General features: G+C 49.7%; 1 protein-coding gene and 1 pseudogene across 1 annotated transcript; both read left to right on the top strand.

The window, feature by feature from the left end:
- The first annotated feature begins 940 nt into the window (after positions 1–940).
- Positions 941–16,838, top strand: MOCS3 (molybdenum cofactor synthesis 3). Its single transcript, XM_032947831.2, has 13 exons — positions 941–1,191; positions 3,773–3,911; positions 4,064–4,156; positions 4,533–4,653; positions 4,824–4,898; positions 5,839–5,956; positions 6,346–6,454; positions 6,586–6,648; positions 7,056–7,225; positions 7,497–7,544; positions 8,110–8,206; positions 8,365–8,631; positions 10,722–16,838. The coding sequence occupies exons 1-13, from the start codon at positions 1,138–1,140 to the stop codon at positions 10,877–10,879; spliced, it is 1,512 nt and encodes a 503-aa protein (XP_032803722.1). The 5' UTR covers positions 941–1,137; the 3' UTR covers positions 10,880–16,838.
- A 6,225-nt stretch (positions 16,839–23,063) lies between these two features.
- The window catches only part of LOC116939454 (serine/threonine-protein kinase D3-like), a 66,441-nt pseudogene continuing 65,083 nt past the window's right edge, over positions 23,064–24,421 (top strand).

Genomic DNA, 24,421 nt, shown 5'->3' with positions numbered 1-24,421 from the left:
CACCGTACCCCTGACTGCTAGCCATCACGCAAGCTCAGCAGTGAGTCTGACATAGTCTGGCGGCCTGCCCCATGGGTCACACATCCTTCAGTCTGCCCTCGCTGCAGACTGCCGCCGGCTCAAGGTTTTAGCTGCCGCAGGCTGGTGTCAAACGACACCAGCGCATTTACACGACTTAGTCTTCTGGCAGTGCGAACAATCAAAATCTGGATGATGATGATGACGACGTCAGCGACACTGTGGTTCTTGAGATGGCGGCCCAGCAGACTGCAGCTAACGATGCTGTGCTTCAGCATGACACTGCGCGTGTTGACGAAATTCCTATAATACGTAACCTGTTCGTATGGGTTCAGTCAGCGTTTGAACCTAGTAGGCACTAGACTAAACTTTTTAAAGGTACGCAACTTAATTATTTAATGCAGGCGGCGGTGGACTATCTGCGTAAACACGTTAATATTATGAATCGTTGATCGTTTCTGCGTGGATGAAATATCGACCGTTCGACATGATTCGGGGGAGGGGGGTGGTGCGTCAGACATACATACGCAGGTGTGGGGGGGTGTAAAAAGTACGCTTGCGTACAGGGAGCCGGGGAGGGGTCAAGTTTTGACAGAAGTTTGTGTACCAACTCAATGGATGGCCCCTAACAGGTACCGCGATTTCTTGCACCCAAAACGGGCAGGATGTCACGCGGCGCGGATGTGCGTGCATAATTGATGTCGATCACCATATGAATAACCCATTGTGACGTGTGAGCCAATCAGGTGCGAAGGTCTGAGAAAGGGACGGGCGGGGCGGAGAAGAGGGTGTGAAGAGGGAGGGTCGAAGGTTAACCCGCCATCTTACGTAGGGGAACTCGCCCAGTTCAACAACAGCGTCCAGCGGGGGGGGGGGGGACGACGCGGCGCGTCTCGATGGCGTCACGAGCGCGTAACCCACCCCACCCCCCTCCACTGCCATCGAGAAGAACGCGCGGGGCGTCCCTGAGTAAGATGGCCGCGAGCCTGGACTCGCTCCGCCGAGGCAGTGGCAACCACCACCACACGCCACCCACACGTGCAGCTCGCTTGGCTGCTACTGGGGCGTAGTTGGGGTGGGTGGAGACGCGACAGGCGGCGGTGGGAGGGTGGGTTACTCATGGACTCCAACGCTCCGGGAGTTGCCGGCGAGAAGCGGGAGATGCTGGTGGTGGTGAGTCGACGCCCTCTGGGCAACCAAACAACGCGCCCATCCACCCCGCTCTGATCCACAGAGGGCCTGGGGTGGAGCCCCCCAGGGGAATCGTCGGGAGCGGTGGCCGAGTTCCTTTTAACGCGGGGCCGCTCCGCCCTCGTTCGCGTCTTGTTTTGAAGTGCTGCAAGAACGCGATCCATTCATAGACCACCTCCACTGGTTGCTAATGATGATCCCCCCCCCCCTCTCTAACGTACTTCTCAAGGTGGTGATTGATTGTTTTGTGTAAAGCGATAGCTCCATGTGTCAGATTACAAACACTGACACTGCATTAATATTCGGTGTGCAAAATGTTTTTACTTTTCGGGAGATGGATCTTCTTCATAGCACGCGACAGATGAGAGTGTTGACATTCAACTAGTGTTTTGATATTGCTGCGATACGTCTCTTTATATTGTGTGACATCTGAACATGGCAAATTAGCAGGGTTCTGGTCATGGACTCGTCCCTGCCAGAGTAATGCAGAATTGCCACTGTAGGTTGCGAGTTCCAAGGACGCTTGATTCGGCCACTAATCCTGCCAGGGTCGATAAAATCTGGCACCACTTTGTAGGGAGCCGCTCGTGGTAGTCCGACTGGCAGACTCGCTCCCGTTGTATGAATGTGGAATTTTTATCAGCTGTTTGCAATTGGTGACCGGGCTGAGACCATCATTTCGCCACACACGAGAACCCAATTTAAATCACGGGAGGCTTCAACCCGGATTCCAACTTCGGTTCCACAGCGATCAATATCAGTACTTTGACACAAAGAGTCACGTGGCCATTTCTTAAAATATCAATTTATAATTCTACCCCCCCCCCATATCCACCAGCTGACCTTAATATTGGTTGTTTCTCTCGTGAGTAAATGCACGTAGTACTTACGGTAAAATAAGTGATAAAGTACTTTGACAACAACTACTTTAAATACTTCAACTTTGCTCACCTGCAGATCAGCAAGTCTGGAAACGCTACATGTATCCCTTCTTGGATAGTAACCAGGTGGCCAGTAGATGGCGGTACAGCAAGAGGGATTGTGAACCATCTCAGATGCAGTCGTCCTTGCATTATTCGTGGGTTGTTTCTGGTGCTCCTGTGCGCAGCAGAGGGCAGTGCAACATCTACTGGTGGACTCTACAATGCTTTCACATTTTATAAACAACAAAGATCCCCCGTATAACCTAAACAGGCTTTTGGAGCACGTGCTATTAGCGAGCACCTGTGAAGATGACGGCACACGAGGGGGGGGGGGGGGTTGGTGGCCAGCACCACACGCGAGCGCCTTTGTCTCCCCAATGGTGATGTTTGGGGCCGTCCATAAATGACGTCACGCGATTTTGGCTGATTTTTGATCCCCTCTCCCTCCCTCGTCACACGGCGTCACAAAAAGTCAGACCCCCCTCAAATATGACGTCACAAAGCTCTGCCCCCCCCCAAAACCATATTTCCATTTTGAAAATAAAACGTGCTTCAAATCACTTTAAACTATTGTAGTGCGTATTTAATGTGGCCCTGCACTCTGATGTTGTAGGAGAAAACACGTATTAAAAAGGAGGCGTTGGAAAGTTGAAATTTAGCACAACATTAACTTGAAAATATTCAACGTCTAACTAAAACTGTAGATGTTCAGAATATTATTTTGAAATTATCTTATAATTGTAAAATATTAAAAGCAATTATAACTATAAAAAAATACTTGAAACTTTGTAGTAGAACGAAGCAAAATGGAGAGTACAATTATAACAATCATATATTCATTTCACAGAATGAAAAGCCCTGGTAGAATCATTAGAATCTAAATTTTTAATAACAATCATTCCAAAAATTTACAAAAAAAGGAGCATTTTGGAGAAGCAAAATGCTCCTTCATGGAATAAATAAAAGGTGACCTTAGTAAATTTAAATAATCAAATAGTTAATAATGAAAATGAATCAAAATTAGTGTTATAACAATAATATTTAATTAATATTTATTTTAAGTTGCGCATTTTGATGTGACGTCACATTTCTCAAACCCCCCCCCCCCCTCGTCACATTGTCACAAATTCCTGACCCCCCTCCCCCCCCCCTAGGTGCGTGACGTCATTTATGGACGGCCCCTTTACACACCACACTAGGTACTCATTTGAGGCTGAATCGACCGAGGGGAGGAGCAGGACCAGTTCAGATAATCTTCACTGGTGTTGGCCATAAGCAGGAATATAACTTATTTTCCTGGGTTCATTTACTGCAATGCGTGAACCACTTGCATTCATTATTATTATTATACAATACATGTGCATACTTGCCAACCCCACCGATGTAAGCAGTGGGCTGCCAATTTTGAAACCCTATTACTGCATACTCATTTTCAAAGCAAAAATGTGCGTCTATGTTATTTTTACCAAAAATTTAATTAAGCAGCATGATTAGTTTGGAAATAAGTACTTGGTGAAAGGGTTTTAAAAATCTTCAGTGTACCAACTATGCAACTATGCGTGTTTGTGTGTCTTTGTGTGGTTGTGCGATGGACGGTTTGGCACATGAGCTTTTGTCACCCCTGGCTGCGTGTGTTCCAGAAGCCGAGCGGCGCGCCAGCTCTGGCGGCCCTGAGGGACGTGCGGCCGTTGCCACCGCTGCCGGAGAAATGCAAACTGAGCAGGGCCGACATTGGCCGCTACAGTCGGCAGCTAGTGCTGCCTGAGCTCGGAGTTAAGGGTACGGGCCTTTCCGCGACACAGTGATCACTCCACGTGTCCCATTGGCCAAGTTATAGTGCATGCTCAAAGCATTTGCTCCAACAGTCAAAATATCTTCTCGAAATGGGGGATTCCTTGTCCCTGTGTGTGTGTGTGTTATGTGACGTCTAGGGCAGCTGAAGATTTCGAATACTTCAGTGCTGGTCGTGGGCTGTGGTGGCCTCGGCTGTCCCGTTGCTCAATACCTCGCCGCTGCCGGCATTGGTAGGATCCGCTGCGGTTATTCGTAATAATAACTATCACTGCCTGTGAATTTGGGTGGGATACACGGCCACGGCGGAGGGTGGGTGGGGGGGAGGTATGACGTCAGCGTAGTGATGTCACTGCCTGCACTCCAAGCAGCCAGAAAATATATAATATCATATTTTCATTGAAATGTTGCTTAAATACCTCAGAAACTGAAAGCACCTTCCTTAAAATTTCACCTCAAACATTTGAAAGGGACCTCCCAGTGGTATCACAACGTTGCTTGGCACTGCAAGTGAGCATTTCTATACATCACATGGGCACTCATTTACAGCACTGCACCTACAGTCTGCGTGGGTTACACGAGATATAATATTCACCTTTGTGTTTGCAGGCCGTCTGGGCCTGGTTGACCACGACTCGGTGGAGCTGAGCAACCTGCACCGGCAGGTGCTGCACACGGAGCAGCGTGTAGGGGAGGAGAAAGCCGCCTCTGCTGCCTGCGCAGTTGCTCAGTCAGTGGGGCCGGGGAGAGGTCGGGGGGGGGGGGGGTTGCCGGGAAGGGAGGAAACGTTACAGAAATGCAAGGTTGCGGTGTCTGTTTTTGACCAGTACTGGTGCTGCGTTGTGCATGTGTTGTGCTCGCGCCAGTGATTTACCGCTTGTGGTTTGTCTCCAAAATCAGACTGAACTCGACTGTGGAGGTCGTGCCATACCACCTGCTCCTGTCTCAAAAAAACGCTCTGCAACTCGTACGACAGTATCCTTTGTGAAAATGTCGATTTTTATTCTTCTCCCGGTTATATTTTTGTGAAGTTATCCATGGAATTTCAGGAGACGACGCGGTATCGGCTAGTGTCCCCAAACGGTGATGACGCAGAAATACTTTTGGAGGCCGCGTAGCCATTGAAAAAGAGCTTTTTAGCGCAATGGCCCTTGGCTAACATAAACCGACTGACCAATTGAAGCCATTTCAGTAGCCTCTTATGTACACTTGGTGGCGCACCTTTTATATGCACTTCAAAGAGGATTCGTTGTACATCGGTAAAATATTTATTTTACATTTTCAGAGCCGGAATACTCCAATTTATGTGATTGACCAAATTTAATATGATATTATGATGACGGTTGAGACCATACCTTTATAACCCGGTATAAGCATGGATGGATGTAACTTGGATTTAGAGACACTTTCTCAAAAGTACTGGCTTGTGCTTGGCATTATTCACCTGAGCCACCTAACCACTCATTATCCCTGTGCCATTATTTTTGGCACTTGCATGAAAATCCGTACACAGGGTCACATGGACTCGCATTCAGAAAGACTTACATAGGAACGAAAAAACACACATATGAAAGCATTTGCTCTGATAAATACAGTGTGATGGGCAATTAACAATTCACCCCTGAATGATTCAGGGTTGTGGTTCATTGCAAGATTGGTTGTTTTTGTCCCATTTTGTTGCACTGTTCGTATTGTTTTTAATGTCATCCGTACATCTTTATCCACACCATTAACCGGAATATAACATTCGCATATCATTTCCACGGTAAATAACCATTTCTCACACGCACAATTCGATACATGTGTGAGGGTGAAATCAATTCTAATCCACTAATCGCTACGTTCCAACTTTTGAATGAGCGCAAGGGTGTGGGTTAATAAGAACGCGACACCGGTTCCTTACATCACCGGACAGGTATGATGTGGTGGCCGACTGCTCGGACAACGTGGCCACGCGATACCTCGTCAGCGACGTGTGCGTCCTCGCGGGGAAGCCGCTCGTGTCGGCAAGCGCGCTGCGCATGGAGGGACAGGTGATGCATGCGTGACCTTGCGGAGGTGACGCGCACTCCCATCGCCGGGGGTTGATAGCTGCGCCGTTGGGTTTGAAGTCACTCTATCGTTTGGCAGGATGATTAATGCATAACTTGTATATAGAGCAGGTAGAGCGAATGTGCGGTAGTTGGCATACTGTGCTGTGAACCCAGAGGCCTGAGTTCGATTTCCGCTATGCCTAACATCCGTGGTGAGTGATAACTGAACTGGTTTTTGCTTTTCGCGTGCCAAGTTGGCCTTAATGTGTGCGTGCTAAACAATCCTTGCCCCAACAGTTTGTTAAAAGCTACATGACAGGTATTTGCATGTACAGATGACGTTTGTGTGTGTGTTGGTGCGTGCGTGCGCGTTCGTGTGTGCGTTTCAGCTGACCGTGTACAATCATGAAGGTGGCCCTTGCTACCGGTGCCTCTACCCGACTCCACCACCGCCCGAAACGGTCACCAACTGCTCAGACGGGGGTGTGCTGGGAGTGGGTACGGAGGCTTGGAAACCTGCAGCTGGATACACGCATCCATGTCTCCTGAGACCACTGTGGTGAATTTGTATTTTCCTCTCTCCACCAGTCTCCCGGTGTGTGTGCATCTGCTTTGTTTACCTGTTGCAGTGCCTGGAATCATGGGGAGCCTGCAGGCGCTGGAAGTGCTGAAGGTTGCTGCTAGAATGGGCTGTATCCTCACCCTGTGTGTGTCTAGTATGTCGGTACTCGTGTGTGTGTGTAGTATGTCGATACTCGTGTGTGTGTGTGTGTAGTATGTCGGTACTCGTGTGTAGTATGTCGGTACTCGTGTGTGTGTGTGTAGCATATAACTACCCATGTCCACAGCATACATTTGTGACATTGTTTGAGTCACTTTCCCTGAGCTGCGCTTCACAACTGCCGCACTACTGCTACGATCACTACCGCCTTCAATACCACTGCCACCTTCACCTACGCCATCATCATAATAACCACCAACCATCACCACCCCTGCTAACACCACCACCACTTATCACCACCACTACCACGTACACTTTCACTGTCACCACCATCACTGCAACCACCACCATTGCCGCCGCCATTTACCACCGTTGCAGCCAGCTACTCGGGGCGGTTGCTAGTATTGGACGGGCTGGAGGGGCGGATGCGCTCTGTGTCATTGCGAGGACGGCGCATGGGATGTGCCACGTGTGGGGACGCGCCGTCCGTCACTGCCTCCAGCCTGCCTGACTACGAGGCCTGGTGCGGCGCCGCCGCCACCGACAAGGTGATGTTAGGCACCTGGGTCCTGCCCTGGCTGAACGCGTGGCTCGTTGTTAGCGATTGGATCCTGCTTGCATTGTCCCAGGCTGTGCCAGTCATTGTTGGCTGGGCCTGAGAACATTAACTAATAGTTGAGAATCGAGTTTATTTTATGGGTGTCTGCCTGGGTTTTAACTGAGGATCTCACTTGGTGCCACGTCAGTACTTGAGCCACCCGTACACCTCTGCCATACGTATTTTTAACTGCCAGGATTATGTTTTTTGTGTGTTTGCAGTGCCGAAGATTGATGCTGCTGAAGAAAGAGGAGAGAGTAACGGTGGAGGTGAGTGCGGCTCACGGCTAATTAGGCATGTCAGGATGCATCCACGATCCTTTGCTTAAAATAATTACTCATGTCCTTAATACAAAGATCGATTTGTGCACGTCAGAATGTATTGTTTACGCTTCATGTAAAGTATGTGCCAATGTAATTTGTGCTAATGGTGAGGGAAAAAAAACTGAACTGACGAGACAACAAACGTATAACATCGAATCATTAACCACAAATCTTGGAAATTCACCAAAATATTCGGGCTCGGAACGTTACCTGCCAAGTGCTGATTCTTAATGATTTGGGTGAAAGAAAGTCTGGTGTAACGACATTGGGGTCACCGGGCCATTGTGCACGAATGTTTCGTATCACGTCTGATTTTTGTATTCATGGGGTACATAGAGGTCAAGTGGCGTGGTTGTGATGTGACGTGGTTGTTGCTTGGCGTTGTGTTCGTGGCATGCGTAGTGTGGTCGCAGAACGACGTGGCTGCCCAATGCTTGGTTGCGTCATGGTGTGGCGTGGTTGTGACAAGATGTGGCGTTGTGTTGTCGTGGCGTGATGTGGTTGTGCGTAGGAGTACAAGGCGCTGCTGGACGAGGAGTTGCCGCATGTGCTACTGGACGTGCGCCCCACCGTGGAGGTGGACATTTGCCATCTGCCGCACTCCCTGAGTATCCTGTACTGCGACGCAGCCTTGGGTCCTTTTACCGCACACGCTCTTCCGTAGCGATCTTTAAGCAACAAAACTCACCGAGGCGTAACACTGCGTACCTGCTTATTGCACGAAACTACACGAGGAGGAGGAAGGCCTTTAACTTGCGATCCACAGATATCCCCCTGAGTAGGCTGGAGCGGTGGAACGCGGCATGGCCGGCGAAAGTGGCCGGGCCCGGCCAAGAACTCAAGACGCCGGTGGAGTTTGATGACGATGCGGGGCTTGCCGAGGAGGTGGCCAGCGCCGACGGGCTTCGGTTCGGAGGACGGCAGTCGTCGCCGGAGGCCAGATCGCCTGGACAGGGAGTGGAGCTGCTGCTGGAGAGGATTTGGGAGGAGAGGAGGAAGGCAACCGGCGGAGGGAGTGATACCGAGTTACCAGGTGTGATTCCGCTGGGGGGGGGAGCAGAGCTTGAGACCACCCAGACTGCAGTCGGTGGAGTGGGTCGTCCGTGACGGTGGAGTGGGTCGTCCGTGACGGTGGAGTGGGTCGTCCGTGACGGTGGAGTGGGTCGTCCGTGACGGTGGAGTGGGTCGTCCGTGACGGTGGAGTGGGTCGTCCGTGACGGTGGAGTGGGTCGTCCGTGACGGTGGAGTGGGTCGTCCGTGACGGTGGAGTGGGTCGTCCGTGACGGTGGAGTGGGTCGTCCGTGACGGTGGAGTGGGTCGTCCGTGACGGTGGAGTGGGTCGTCCGTGACGGTGGAGTGGGTCGTCCGTGACGGTGGAGTGGGTCGTCCGTGACGGTGGAGTGGGTCGTCCGTGACGGTGGAGTGGGTCGTCCGTGACGGTGGAGTGGGTCGTCCGTGACGGTGGAGTGGGTCGTCCGTGACGGTGGAGTGGGTCGTCCGTGACGGTGGAGTGCGTCGTCCGTGACGGTGGAGTGGGTCGTCCGTGACGGTGGAGTGGGTCGTCCGTGACGGTGGAGTGGGTCGTCCGTGACGGTGGAGTGGGTCGTCCGTGACGGTGGAGTGGGTCGTCCGTGACGGTGGAGTGGGTCGTCCGTGACGGTGGAGTGGGTCGTCCGTGACGGTGGAGTGGGTCGTCCGTGACGGTGGAGTGGGTCGTCCGTGACGGTGGAGTGGGTCGTCCATGACGGTGCTGCACGCGGGGAGTTTTTGCACTGCAAATGTTGTAGCCCTTATAGTTCAGAGGACTGAATGCGAGTGAGTTTGACACTCGACTCAAATGTTTTTATTTGGTGTTCAGACAAATTCCTTTTAGTTGTTTATTTTTTATTTTATTTTTATTTTACCTACTTGACTTTACCGAAAAAACCAAAGAGTATAAAAATTCCTTTCCCTTTAATGACAAAGTGCCTTACCTCCCTCCTCTTGCCATGAGTTGCGATCCACACTTTGAGAAATGCTGCTCTTCCATTCTGCATTCATTTGATGTGTGCGTACAAGCCTACACATTCTTACGTACAATACATATCAATTATGTAATTGATTTATTATTAAATAATAAGTATATCTTTGAATGCATTGTTTTGGTAGGTAAGACCAGTTATCGTATTTTTTCAGAATGTCTCTGCAGGTAATTTTCTAATTTTATATTTGCAATGACACAATTTTGACATGTGTTTATGTCTAAATACATTTCCTGGAGCTTCAATGAGGACATGTATTCAGTGTTTATATAAAAAAATACGAACGAACACAACTGAAACAACCATAGCAATGGCTTCTTAGACTGTGAGCCTTAGGATTTAACACTAGAGGGCATCGGAAGAGTTAATCAGCACATTTATATGTTAATTTAAGGTGGGTGAGTGGGCCAATGGATGGCTTCAAGAGTAGCCTGGGGGAAATGTGACATGCTGCCAGTCAATGATAGAAGCAAGCATTGGCGTTATTATGTGGCCCATGGTATAAAATGTCTGGACCCGGCAATGACGCCCAGTATGCATCTCACTCTGGCTGTGGTTATGAGGCATGTGCCTACTCCAATCGACCAGTGAGTCTGAAAATATTCAGTGAGAAGTTAAGCCCTGGAATTGGTGATAGCAGTCGCACTGTGGGCTATTCCTAAAGAACATTTATTGCATATTACTTTTGTCTATTAACCCCTAAGGCCATGTCCAGGGCTGATTTCCAAAGCACAGCCTCATGGGTGGGCACCTGAATGAATGTCTTCAATGCATCCGCTGAATTTCCGAGGTTCACAATAGTTCACAGTGTGGCCCGCAGTCTGATCTGGATTTCCACAGTCGCATGCCGCCGCTGGGCTCTCTCAGATTTTTACATTGGAATAAGTGGTGGCTGCATCCTGATGCAGGTTATTCGCTTCAGCGCACGCCATTGTTTTTTAGAGGCAGGTTCAACTTCAGGAGTTCATTTATTAACGGCGTCACTTGGCGGGTGAGTATGCTGCTGATCCTCTCGCCACAAACTCACTCACGGTACAGTATCCTGTAACGGGCGTGCACGCCACTGATGCTCTCTTGCCGTCCGTCGCTGTCCCGTGTGCAGTGTTCACAATCTGCAAGCAGGGCAATGACTCCCAGGTGGCCGTGACGCTGCTGCGGCGGGCACTGGCGGACGCCGGCGAGGCCGTGAGCGTGCGGGATGTGGCCGGGGGCCTAGCTGCCTGGGCCGCCACCGTCGACCCCGACTTCCCCCAGTATTGAGCAAGTGCCACGTGGCCGTCTGAACTGCGTGATGGAATTCGCGTGAGGCCCTCTCCGAGAGTGGCCTATATTGCTGAAGATTCTGTAAAGCAGGCGTGGGGAGCCCACGGTTCGCAGACCTGGCACAACCTGCTGGCACACAAGGCACAACCTGCTGGCACACAAGGACGACCACTCAGAAACGGCCCCAAAACAGTATCCAATCACTGCGGATGTCCTAGCCGCACGAATCGGGTACGAGAAAGGGAATATTTTTGACCTGACAACAACACCTGGTTTATCATTTTTGCATGCTCAGTTCTGTCACTGTACAAGCCTCTTGCAGCTACAGAAGTGACCAAGTGAGGTGTGTTAGTGTCAAAGTGTGGTGCCACCCCCCCTTCACCAGTGTTTGAAAGTCCTACTCGGCCCTGCTTAAGCAAAAGGTCCCCCAACCCTGCCCTAAATGGTCTGGGTTGTGAGGCTGCCAATCTTGCTGGACTGCCAGGTGGTCAGGAGGTAGCACTACAGCAAGTGGGTTTGTGAGCCCATCTGGATGGACTTTTGAGTGTTATTGCCACGTATGCCATGATGAGTTTTCTCTACGTACTCCCACTTTTAAGCAATACACACTTAAAGAGGATTGAGCAATGTCGCTTGCAGAATACTTCTAAAAAAGTACCAAGGCCCATTGAGGTCTTCCTGGAAAAGTAAATATTATTTTCTTAATATTTTATTTTTGGGAAATTCCTACATCTTTAATTGCATGTGTTGTAAAATAGCAGTCATTTAAACAATTGTTTTAAGCTTTTACAAGCTTCCCCTTTGGCAGGCACACACCTGATTGAATAGCTGTCACTAAAACGAGTTCACTTTTGTGATAAAGACACTCTGAGTATCTTGATTATTTAAACTGACTGAAAATTATTTCATACACTTTCATATCTGAACGAAAAAAACCTAGATTAAAAATAATGTAAAGCAAGTGAAGATAAAAGTAATGGGAGTGTCCCTCCCCTGTTGACGTTTCACTCCCACATCGATAGTTTGTGGGTGAACTCAAGATATAAAGCACATTCCCATTCATTTAAGACAAGAAATACATGGCATGAATCAGGAATCACTCATTTTCATTTGCGCTGCGTTAATCGCGGTTGGCAGTCCTCATATTATGAGATGCGGTTGCAATTAGAAAGCTCTGTAAATCCGAAGTGTATCAACTAAGCGGCAGAAATTCCACATGTCAAGGAAATCTATAGTTATTATTACAACTGCTGTTGCTTCCTGCAACAGTAGTACGCATTTATAATGACCCAGCCATTAGAGGCACTTCATTCGCCACAAAGTAAAACAAAAAATTATTAAATCACGAATCTGTTTTGTGGAACGTTTTTTTCTATATGGCAGCCTCTATTGCCTTCTTACGAAGTGGTGCTTATTTTATCAGCCTCCCCGAGGCCCCCAAAATTTGCATTTGAACTTGTAGCTCCTTTGGTTGTGAGTTAGGGGTGATGATACGTAGCAGAATCCAACCTGGTTTGTGGTATTAAAATTATGAACATTTAGCTATTCATCTTCTTTGGTTCTTTCGGTAAAGTCACGTAGAATGAGAATAAAATAATAAATTGATAAAATAAAATAACAATAATATTCTCACGACGTTTTGGCCACAACACAAGTGGCCTTCATCAGGTGAAGGGACGAGACTGTCTGGTAGGACAGCGCTGGAGTGAAAGAGCCACGTTCAGATCACGACCTTTAAGCTTAGAGTCGCGGCATCTCTTCAGAAAGGTGAGAGACTCGATTAGTTGAGCCTTCTTATCCCGGAGTCTGTTGAATGATCTTAAGGATGTGTGGAATCCCTCCCCGTAGAGTCGGTTAAATTTCGATTTAAAGCTTTCGTGACTGCAATGATTCATCTTCTTTGGTTCTTTCGGTAAAGTCACGTAGAATGAGAATAAAATAATAAATTGATAAAATAAAAGAACAATATTCTCACGACGTTTCGGCCACAACACAAGCGGCCTTCATCAGGTGAAGGGACGAGACTGTCTGGTAGGACAGCGCTGGAGTGAAAGAGCCACGTTCAGATCACGACCTTTAAGCTTAGAGTCGCGGCATCTCTTCAGAAAGGTGAGAGACTCGATTAGTTGAGCCTTCTTATCCCGGAGTCTGTTGAATGATCTTAAGGATGTGTGGAATCCCTCCCCGTAGAGGCGGTTAAATTTCGATTTAAAGCTGATCTGAACGTGGCTCTTTCACTCCAGCGCTGTCCTACCAGACAGTCTCGTCCCTTCACCTGATGAAGGCCGCTTGTGTTGTGGCCGAAACGTCGTGAGAATATTATTGTGTTATTTTATTTTATCAATTTATTATTTTATTCTCATTCTACGTGACTTTACCGAAAGAACCAAAGAAGATGAATCATTGCAGTCACGAAAGCTTTAAATCGACATTTAGCTATTGTAACTGGGTTTTGCCACATCAGTCTTGTAAGTGCAAATGCCATCGGAGAGCAACGCCACACATTCAGCGCTGCACTGTCGTCACCACTTCCCTCATCCAGCGTCACTGCCATGACGCTGGGGCGTGTTGCGTGCGTCAGGCTGCACGTGCTTTCGTAGCCCTTGGCGAGTTACAATTCAATCGCTATCCAGCCGCGAGTGGGTACGTGGAGGCGTGCGGCACAAATGCCATTCCTGAGCAGTCCTCCCGGCTGCCTGAGCTCGCCGCGTGACGGGCATTGTTCTCGTGACGAGGATTCGCTCGGCCGCGTACGGCACTGTGCCTGATGTGACGCGTGCCGGCATGTCGCCGAGTTACAGCCGGGTGTGACGGCGGTGGTGGTGGCGGCGTCACAGCTTGCAGGTGCGCTTGGTGCATCGAAGACTGATGGAGTCTGCGAGGTGCCTGCTCCCATGGTGAAAACTGAAAAACTTAACGGCTCACCGCCTCGGTCATGAACATTGCCTTGTCAAGGCCTCCCCAAGCCGCTGCCATGCCTTGCAGCAGAAATGTTTATGGCTGCGGCAGTAAATGGTTTAACAATGCATGGATTCAATGGTTAGTATTGATTCTTGAGCGCACGCTTCGTCAAATCACGCGTGTTATTGATTTTTTTTGGTTTGTTACCTGTAATAGGTTTGTGATCTCTAATAATCACTAGAGGCGGCTGCATTCATCAATTTAATAGAATAGGTTATCGAATAAATTTGCCAACCTGAATGATGACAATGCATTGAGTTGTGAGGTGGACAATCAATACATATTTTCAAAGATTCGGTCTTTAAAAAAGAGGCGTCTGTTTTAGGCAATACTGCTAGTCGGTGTATCCCCTTGTATGTGCAGGTTTTCTCCTGGCACTGGTTTCCTGAACAGCACTGTGCCTGTGAGTGCTCGGCTGCCTTCCCGCCATGGCCCTCGAAATATGGGAAATATCCCAATTTTTTAAGTAACTAAACATAAAATAATGTGTAAAGGGCCTCCACTAGAGGTCGTGGGTTTGAGCCCGACCCTGATGCCTGTATATTTGGAGTTTGAATGTTCTCCCCGTGGTCGTGTGGATTTTACTGTCCTCCGGTTTTTCATTCCACATTTAGAAACATGCGTTTCGATTATTTGGCTGCTGTTCATTTCCACACGATAAGCCACTTTGCTTAGCTATTATTTGTGGCCAGGTCGTTTCTGAAAAAGAGCTATATAGTTCAGTGGGCCTTCCGTGGTAAAAAAATAAAATAAATGTATTTCTCTAGAGCCTCTCTGGAGGATATTTTCTCCCCTCTTCACATCAGTCAGACGTCTTGGTAGTGGTGGGAGTAGTCCACACTTTACGCAAACGCACACACGACCTGCCGATGGCCGAGATGTATACACATACTCCTGGCTGGAGAGAGGTGGGAGGGATTTAAGAAGTGTACCCATTGTTTCAACTTCCATGCCAGAGGTTCCAAAAGAATATTAGTTTTTTTTTTACAGAGCGTCACATCCTTTTTTCCGTGGATGTAAAAATAGGTGACATTTGTTCACAAGACGGTTTCATAAGTCAGGTGTCGCAATTTTGTGTTTTAAATTTGCATCACTGTTGCGAGGGCAAGTGTTAAGAATTTTTTCTGTAAAAAAAAACACGTGGGTCTTACATAGCCCACTGCGCACCTCTCACTTGTGCAACTGCCCTTGTCTTGGGGTGGGTAAGCAACCTTTCAAGGTTTATTTTATTGCTATTCAGCTCTCAAAGCAGGTAAAGGGTTAAACTAATTTCGGGACAACGTCCTGTATCTACTTTCATTGCATTGTTGGCTCAATTACACAAATAAACGCTGGAGCCTGCACGATTAATATTTTTTTCACATTTCTCATGGGAAATATTGGAGAATTAGCCTGTCCATTTGTGGTGGTGGTGGTGGTGGAGGAGAAAAAGTGTAAGAATTGTATATAAAGAATAATGTGCAGCCTTTTGTCATCACACCGTGTCGGTTATGGTGCCGATGCTCTCATCTACGCACGTGGCAGGTAAAATCCAGTTCTACCTGTCACTGCGCAGTGGCACAAACAATGGGGCACACGGTCAGCTACTCGCAGTCCCATCAAGAGCATTGAGCGGCTGCACCACAGCAATCCACCAGCTCGCAGCCAATGCCGTTGAATGGATAAAGAACCTAGATATAGATATTTAACTTTAATTTATGTTAATAAAATGAGTTGCTTATCTCTCCAACGCCATGCGAGTGACTAATAAGTGAAAACATTGTTTTTTTTAGAACAGTAATTGGTGACCAGGCTGAGACCATCCACTTGTTTTGAATCTGGGATCACTGTGACACTGTCTCAGTGCCCTGCGCCAGTGTCAGCGACACCTCCGATTAGCACAGTTGGATACGTACGGTGCAAAAAAAGTTCGACATACTGAGATCCCAGTTTCACCGAATCACCAGGCGAGAGACCATCGGTGTAACTTTTCACGGGTGGAGGGTCGATAGTCGCTGGAGACAGTATTTTTAATTGCTTGCAGCTGGTTGACAAATATGGGATACTAGCCTTTTGCCCGTCCAAGGACGGGTGTATTGCAGTAAATCTGAAACTTGCAAGCGGAAAGCAAACCGCGACGTGATATATCCATTGCATCCATTCGTGTGCAATTTGTAAAGGCGCGGTGACACAGACTTATTTCATGTAAAGGTTATAATCCCTTGTTCATCATGACGTTCTTTTTACTTCGATGTCTCAACAACATCGTTACGGAGATCGCGTGACGCGAGGGTTCTGCCTTTGTAGTGAGGGTTGTGAGTTGACGCCGAGGAGGGGGGAGGAGGCGCCTCGGCCCCCCATGTGGAGTGACGTCACCCGCTAATTATTATGAATGGGGGGAGGGGGTGTCCATTTGGAGGACGTCACCTGTTAATGATTAGTAATGAGGGGGGCTGTTAGATGTGGAGTTACGTCACCTGCTCATGATTATTAATGAGGGGGGAGGGTGCTCCATATGGAGTACGTCACATGATTATGAATGATGGGGGGGGTCCATGTGGCGGACGTAACCTGTTCATGATTATTAATGACGGGGGGCTGGTCGATGTGGAGTGACGTCACGAGCGTTAAGGACAGACATTCCTGTGTGATTATAGAAGTAACTCGCCTTTTTCCCGTCCTCGGACGGAAGCTGTAATATTTACGAAAAAAAATGAGCAGAGTATAATTGTATCTTGTATAAATTTAATGGCAGTGAATTTAGCACGAAAGTATGTCATCAAACACTTCACTGCATTTCACTGTAGCACTGTATATAACTGATCTTCAATTTGTTCCAATTAATTGATCTGATACTATATTATCTTCTGCTTTCGGTCGCTGGGGTTTAAATTAATTGGAAATCGATACAATATCTGGGAAATCACTGAGAAATGTCTATTTTAGCATAATGTAGAAGCATGAATTAGACGTACCTTTTGTCTCGTGTGCTGAAGAAATAAAGACACCAAATCCACTTTGTTGCTGCGTGGAATTATTTATTAGATTCACTTTTTTAAAAAGGCATGTGAAACTTGAAGCGAATTTGCGAAAAAAAAAGTATTTCTGCTCGACCTTCTGCGTGAGTGTAAAAATCCACCCGCTCATGAATATTAATGACGGGGGGGGGGGGTGCGGCATGTGAGGTGACGTCACGTACGTGACACACAAACAGACATTCTTGGCTCATAGTAGTAATGAGTCACAGCACAGGATAACGTGACCTATCTTTGCAAATGGAGCCAAGCTAAAAAACATTGACAAGAGTAGTTTTGGCTCGGAGTGATTCCTTCCAAACTCAGCAGTGGCACCCGGCCCTGGCAAGTTGTCGGAAAGAATCCAATCGTGCAGCTATTTTTATTCTTTGCCAAATGTGTGGTCATGGCTTGCGATTTAAGGCAAATACGTGCGAAAAATACGACTCGGGGGTGGGGGGGGGGAGTTTCAGAATTATTTTAAAAAACACAATGTTGGTCATGTTTGACCTCGGAGGTGTTTAATTCTGGAGCTCTGTTGGGGCAGCTGTTATTATGAACCAGTCATATCTAGTTCAGTCTGTGACTGATCAGCTAGCAGTGAGTTCCAGTAAGTGAATGAGGTGCCACGAGATATCCTTTCCATTGCGTCGTGTTCTGCCTGCCGTAAGAATTTCATCAGGTGACTTGGTCTCCTTTGTCTCCGGCAGTAGGGGCAATACCTGTCCGCACGCATCTACAGCACGTGTGGAATGTAAACAAATTGGGCACCAATGACAACACAACAGCCACGGCCTGAACAAGTGGCCACATATAGTGGCCAGGCAAAAATCATGTGCCACCATACTTTGAAGGAAAACGTTTGTGGATCGCGTAGATTTGTGAAACTGCCAACTTTGGCCGGTGCCCAATATTCACACCCTCGATTAAAAATTCCAGACACTACTGTACGAGCAGACCTTGACCTGCGCAACTGATAATGGCGTGTGACAAGTAGTTAAAAGAAGGGAGCATTCATGAGACGTGTCGACATCATCGGTACTGGCCGAGGTGACCTCATTGACTTGAACTTGAGGTGCCCTATCCAGCCGAACCCTTCGGAGCTGCCTCTTGAGTGCGTGGGTGGCATGAATGCTCGTTTGGGGGATGGGGCACGTGCTGCCCAGCATTTCCCTGTAGATTCGCCACTGGTTCGTTTACTTCACGTCTAATTGCAGAATGTGCTGGGAAACGACAATGGTTGCGGGAGTTTATTGGCTTCGTGGTTTCTCTTGAGTTGATAGAAGTGAAAATAACCATTTCTTTTCTAGATTTAGAGCTTTCGTGACTGCAAGGATCCATACTCTTTGGTTCTATTCGGTAAAGTCACGTAGGTAAAAAATAAAACAACAAAAATCACGATGCTTCGGCCACAACACAAGCGTCCTTCATCAGGTGAAGGGACCAGGCTGTCTCGAGGACAGCGCTGGAGTGAAACACAGCCACGCTCAGACCGCGACCTTTAAGCTGTGTGCGAGGAAACAAGGTGCCTTGACAAAGGAATTAGCATAAAAATTTGCATTTGATTGGCCGACTTAGCATGATGAACGGTGTAGAGGTGGTGTACATGCTGGTGAACATGCCGGTTGGCGAGGGGGGGAGGGGGAGTTTACCTATTGATGGTGTGAAAAGGGAATTTCAATGGTACAGTATATTTTTCAAGTAGTGGTACCCCAAACTTTCAGTAAAGTCACGTAGAATGGAGATAAAATAATAAAAATAATAATAACAGAATAAAATTCTCACGACGTTTCGGCCACAACACAAGTAGCCTTCCTCAGGTGAAGAAACAGGACTGTCCGGAAGACAGCGCTTGAGTGGCCAGTACATTCATCTGTTTACTGATTGACCATCACTGGCGACAGAAAGCATTGCCTTGTTGCTATTATATTTATTTAAAAAAAAATTCTGCTCGCCTTAGGTGAAGACGGTCTCAACCCAAAGTTTTGATGGCGCCATAAATTCATGGTCGCTGGCCCCTTAACGAGCACACAAGCTCATGAATAGCTACATAAACACGCATTCCTTTTAGAGCAACCGACCCTCGGAGTGACACAATATTTATGTGTTTATTACGATTGTCGAGGTTCCAAGCCATTTCGTCACTGGAAACATTTCCATCTCTGGAATGTGTGTCGTAAGCAATTGCATATTGCTGTCACTGCGCTAAGTACGTTCATAGTCCATAGATACGTATTGCTACGATGTACCGATTCATGCCAATGAAGCTCACGATGTATACATATAATTGCGTGTAAGAATCAATGTTTTCGAATGTTATATATGCCTTATGTAATGGGTTTTCGTTATCATTCGTGGTGCTATCATTCATCGCAACAATTTATTTGAATCGTGAGGTGGGGACAATTGTCAAACCCTGCTCGCCACCTTGGTTCGATTCCTGGTCGGGGACATTTGCGATATATGTCATTAAATTTCACTTGGCAACTCGACTTAAAGGGAATTGTGAATTTCAGCCAATAACCGACCGGTACGCGTGGTGCTTAATAGCTTGCACGAACATGTTGTTCTGCAAAGTCACGTGTCCTGGTAAACGTGTATGGGACAACGGGGGTCAAATCGCACCGAACTCTTGAAAGGGTGAAAACCCGTGCCGAGGATACCCATCTAAAGTATGTACCGTCCATACTATGTACGGACGGGAACCAGAGTGAAGTTCACCATGCAACCAATTCACCCACCCTTCATAGATACTCGCAAAGAGTGAGATTCTTTGGCGTGACGTTTTGTGGGGCTGTGCGGATGCACCTGCCCCCGCCTGCCCCCTACCTGCCCGCGTCTGTCTCCATCTCCGTGTAATAGGAAGAGCAAGGAGGGCAGCCCTGCCACACCCTTCCGCGCGGCGTGGGGCCGTACCTTGCACCGTGTGACTCACGTGGGGGTCGTGTCCCCTTCACCCATCGCCCTCGCTGACCAGCGCAGAAACCACAGGGGTGTGCGAGCAGGGGAGGTGGAGGTCGTCTGGATTCTTCGCCCCACAGTTCTCACCCCGGTGTGGTGTGGTTTGATGTGAAATTGGAGACAATCTCCACCTCGAAGACTTCCAAATTACCGTGCACGAGAAACCCCTGCCCTAACAAAGGCAAAAAAGAAAGCCCGTTTGGCACCATGGCGAAAATATGCAGTTCCCTCGAGGATGTGAAGAGTTGTAACGATGCAGGTCTTCCTTATTGAAAATCAGCCCAATTAACAAGAAAATACGCCTGGGAAGACGTCCACCGCTGTGAATGAGCGATGAAAGAGCTAGAAGGATGTCTGCATTGCATAACCGTGCGATATGTCAACGGCTTTGGGAGGCCTTCATCCGGCAGTGGATAGATCATGGCTGCGGACGATGAGTCTACATGAAGATGTGGAGACGTTGCTCGTGGACACGAGTCGACAGACCTTTCATTTGAATTAGGGATGAGGAATATTCGCTATTAGACTTGATATTTACTCACACCGAACAGCAACCCAGACGTGTGAAAACAACACGTCGAATCGTACACAAAGACACGGATTATTGGTTGGTACTCATTTACAGCCCCTGTATCAATCCACTCGTCCCAATTATTACTCGGCTTGTTTAACCAGCAAAGCCTCCCCGAGTTTCGTGACTTTTTTCAGGAGGCTCTTGTCAACTATTCGAAGTTAGAGGGGGGGGCGATGATTTCTATGTATAATTTCAATTGACTAATGTGGATCATGGAGGTTACTTGACCATACTTCACCACGCTGGTCAATGCGGGTTGGCGAAGGCGGGAGCTCCTGAATCTCTCGCCACTCATGTTTGCCGTAGCCGGGAATCGGCTTCAGGTTGCCCGGGATGACAGCGCGGTACGCTAATCATTGTGCCACCGCTCCCCCCAATATATGCTCCACATCGCGGAACGCGTACCGACTTTGTGTTGCTTTTGCGTTACACGGGGTCCAAAGCGTAACCGGAGTTCTGTTACCATTGAACATCTGAGAACACCCAGCAGCATGTTTTAACAATCCCCGCTTGCTGATGAGACCCAGGAGGCCAAAACCGGTCCAGAATGTGCTTGTTTAAACACATGCTGTTTGCGTAAGACAATAACGCCGATTGGACTAAAAACGTACGCTTAGTGTTTATATGGAGAAACAAAACACAAGTTCTGCTCAGGCTGTATTCGTCGTTCTTTGACCCCTGCACTCGTGACATGTTTGATGTGCTCGATAAATATGCGAAGGGGCCATCCATTGACTAGGTACGCAAAAATCTATCAAAACTTGGCCACCCACCCCCTCCCTGTAAGAACGCCTGACGCACCCCCCACCACCAGAATCCTATAGAACGGCCGATATTTAATCCACGCAGAAACGATCAAGGATTAACAAGATTAACGTGTTTAAGAAAACAGTCCACCGCCGGACTTTCTAACTCATTTGAAGGCCATTGTAGACAAATTTGTATCGACGCTTCACCCCCCCTCCCGTTTCCTATGCGTACATACATAGTCAGTAGACCCCCCCCCCCCATACGCAAGCGTACGCATTTGGGTTACCCCCCTCCCCCCTCCATGCGTACGTGCTCAATGGATGGCCCCGAAGCAGACAATTGGTGTGCCGGAGTCAGGAGACGAATGCGACAGGGGCCGTCCGTAAATGACGTCATGCACCTGGGGGGGGGGGGGGGTCAGACATTTGTGACGATGTGTGACGAGGGGAGGGGGGGTGAGAAATGTGACGTCACATCAAAATGCGCAACTTTAAATAAATATAGACAACACGTTCTACTTAATTAAATAGACTTTTTAATAAATGTTTTCTCCTACATCAGAGTGCAGCGCCACATTAAATACGCACTACAATGACAATACTTTAAAGCGATTTGAAGCATGTTTTATTTTTTTGGGGGGGGGGGGGGCCTGAGCTTTGTGACGTCATATTAGAGGGGGGGAGGTCTGACTTTTTGTGACGCGGTGTGACGATGGTGGGGGGGGGTCAAAAATCGTCTAAAATCGCGTGACGTCATTTATGGATGACCCCCAACATTTTTGGGAGGAATGCGTCTTAAAGTTGGATACTGCACGTGTGTGTTTGTGACCCATGTGCGTACACAGTTACTCTATTGACTCCGAGCGCAAGTTTGGGCCGAGTGTGTTTTGTACAAAACACAGCGTGACTACTATAAACCACCCCACGCTGCTGGTTCACCAACCCGTATTGACCAGCGTGGCGAAGTATGACCAAACAACCATCACAAGAATGGATAGTCGGTGGCTGGATATCGCGTGCCCTCTCCCGTTGTCCTCAGTGACATCTCGAGGCATTACAAATCGAGCTGCCCGATAAACGACGACGACAACAACACACGAAGTCAAGACGGCGATGCGGGCATGAGAAAGAGCAAGTCGGAGGAGAGATGAGAGACAGAAGATGTGGAGAGAGAGAGAGAGGGGGGGACAGAAAGGAAAGGGAGTTAGAGTAGGAGGCGAATGAGATGGGAGAGGGGGGAGGAGGGAGGGGGGAGAGAGGGGGGAGAGGAGGGGGGAGAGGGGGGAGAGGAGGGGGGAGAGGGGGGAGAGGAGGGGGGGAGAGGAGGGAGGGGGGAGGAGGGAGGGGGGAGAGGAGGGAGGGGGGAGAGGAGGGAGGGGGGGAGAGGAGGGAGGGGGGGAGAGGAGGGAGCGGGGGGAGAGGAGGGAGCGGGGGGAGAGGAGGGAGCGGGGGGAGAGGAGGGAGGGAGCCGGGGGAGAGGAGGGAGGGAGCGGGGGGAGAGGGAGGGAGGGAGCGGGGGGAGAGGAGGGAGGGAGCGGGGGGAGAGGAGGAGGGAGGGGGAGGAGGGAGGGAGGGAGGGGGAGGAGGGAGGGAGAGGAGGGAGGGGAAGGAGGGAGCGGGGAGAGGGGGACGGAGGGAGCGGGGGGAGAGGAGGGAGGGGGGGAGAGGAGGGAGCGAGCGGGGGGAGAGGAGGGAGGGAGCGTGGGGAGAGGGAGGGAGGGGAGGGGGCGGGGAGAGGAGGGAGGGAGCGGGGGGAGAGGAGGGAGGGAGCGGGGGGAGAGGAGGGAGGGAGCGGGGGGAGAGGAGGGGGAGGAGGGAGGGAGGGGGGGAGGGAGAGGAGGTGCGGGGAGAGGGGACGGAGGGAGCGGGGGGAGAGGAGGGGGGAGGGAGGAGGGGGGACCTGGCGCATGAACACACGGGGCACGGGGCCCGCCCAGATCGGGTTGGCGGGGAGGGTGTGGGGGGGAGCCCCATTGAAGCTTCCGCGTTTGTGCGGCGTGGAGCTCAGAGCCTCCGATTCAGAGACGGCTGCGGAGACAGAGGGAAGGGCAGACAGAGGGGGAGCGACGAGGGGAGGGACAGTCGGTGGGCTCTACACACAGACAGAGGGACGTGAAACTCGCACACACAGTCAGCAGACGTTACACACAGACACTACACGCCTACAGATTACACAGCAGACAACGTAGGAGCGGGCGGGCGAGCGGTCGGGGAGAACTCGTGAGAGAGCCGGAGGCATTCATGTAGCTTGCCCCTCTCGGTGGGGCTGAGAGGGAGAGGCCGCCTCTCCCCCAAGACGCTTCCTGCTGCGTCTCTCTCTGGGCGAGCGGGCGAGTGATCGAGCGAGGCCGAGGGGGACGCGGGGGGACAGCTTCAAGCGATGTCCGCGGGTCTGGCGAGCGGGCGGCCCGCAAACTTCTGCCACCCGCCGGGCTGCCCCGCGCCCAGCAGCAGCCTGTCGGCCTCGGGCTCGTCTCTGTGCAGCATGGCCAGCGTGCCGGGCAGCTACTGCCCACGAAGGAGGCCACACCACCCCGTCTCCTTCCAGATACAGGTCGGACTGGCCCGCGAGAACGTGACCATGGATGCCGCCGAGACCAGCCTGGGCCGCGCTAAAGGAGCTCGCCTGCTCCGTGGTCGACCAGAAGGTGAGGAGAGGCATCGGACGGGTTCGGTGGAGAGACTTTCGGATTGGGTTCCAGAAGCGTAACGAGCGTGGCGGGGGGGGCAGGGGGTGCCTTGAGCCCCCCCCCCCCACTCTCCCACTCCCTGGTGGCAAAAGCTATGAGTTAGTGGGGGGGAGGGGGGCTTTGACAATGACCACGAGATGTTTTCAACAGTAGTGTAAAATAACAAAACGCGGTTTAAAATGTTTGAATGAGAATGCTTTAATTCACGTCCCACGTTTATGTCGTTTAAAGTTAATTGAGAGCAGTAACGTCTGACGGACCGTGCGAGACGAATCAAATATTGGTGGCCCCACAGGACCTGATTGCCCCGCACTCCCTGAGCTGATAATGTCGTGATCCACGACAAATGGCTTTTTGGTTCCATAAATGTTGGCGTCTTGGAATTGTTTCGTGTGTGTTTTCGTGTTGTGTGTGTGTTGTGTGTTTGTGTGTGCTGGGCCTGCCTCAATAGTGTACCTAACCTGGCACAAGCGCGTAGTGGAGAATGACGGACGGGCTCTCGGTGTCTGTGCGTTTGCTGTTGCGTCGCGGATGCTGGAGGCGGCTGAGCCCCCCTCCCCGACCCCCCCTGACCCCCCCTGACCCCCCTCTGACCCCCCAGACTCCCCCGA

The sequence above is a fragment of the Petromyzon marinus genome, chromosome 6 (assembly GCF_048934315.1).
Source record: "Petromyzon marinus isolate PM22_M1 ecotype Great Lakes invasive population chromosome 6, UKy_Petmar_22M1.pri1.0, whole genome shotgun sequence".
NCBI classification, from domain to species: domain Eukaryota; kingdom Metazoa; phylum Chordata; class Hyperoartia; order Petromyzontiformes; family Petromyzontidae; genus Petromyzon; species Petromyzon marinus.
The sequence above is the reverse complement of the archived record's forward strand: the minus strand, read 5'-3'. Positions and strand labels throughout refer to the sequence as shown.

Excerpts from the sequence above, each read along its gene's own strand:
- MOCS3 (XM_032947831.2), top strand. The coding sequence starts at position 1,138 with ATGGACTCCAACGCTCCGGGAGTTGCCGGCGAGAAGCGGGAGATGCTG. Across the intron at positions 1,192-3,772 it reads AGCGGGAGATGCTGGTGGTG|AAGCCGAGCGGCGCGCCAGC; the intron begins GTGAGTCGACGC and ends CGTGTGTTCCAG. Across the intron at positions 4,157-4,532 it reads CCTCGCCGCTGCCGGCATTG|GCCGTCTGGGCCTGGTTGAC; the intron begins GTAGGATCCGCT and ends TTGTGTTTGCAG.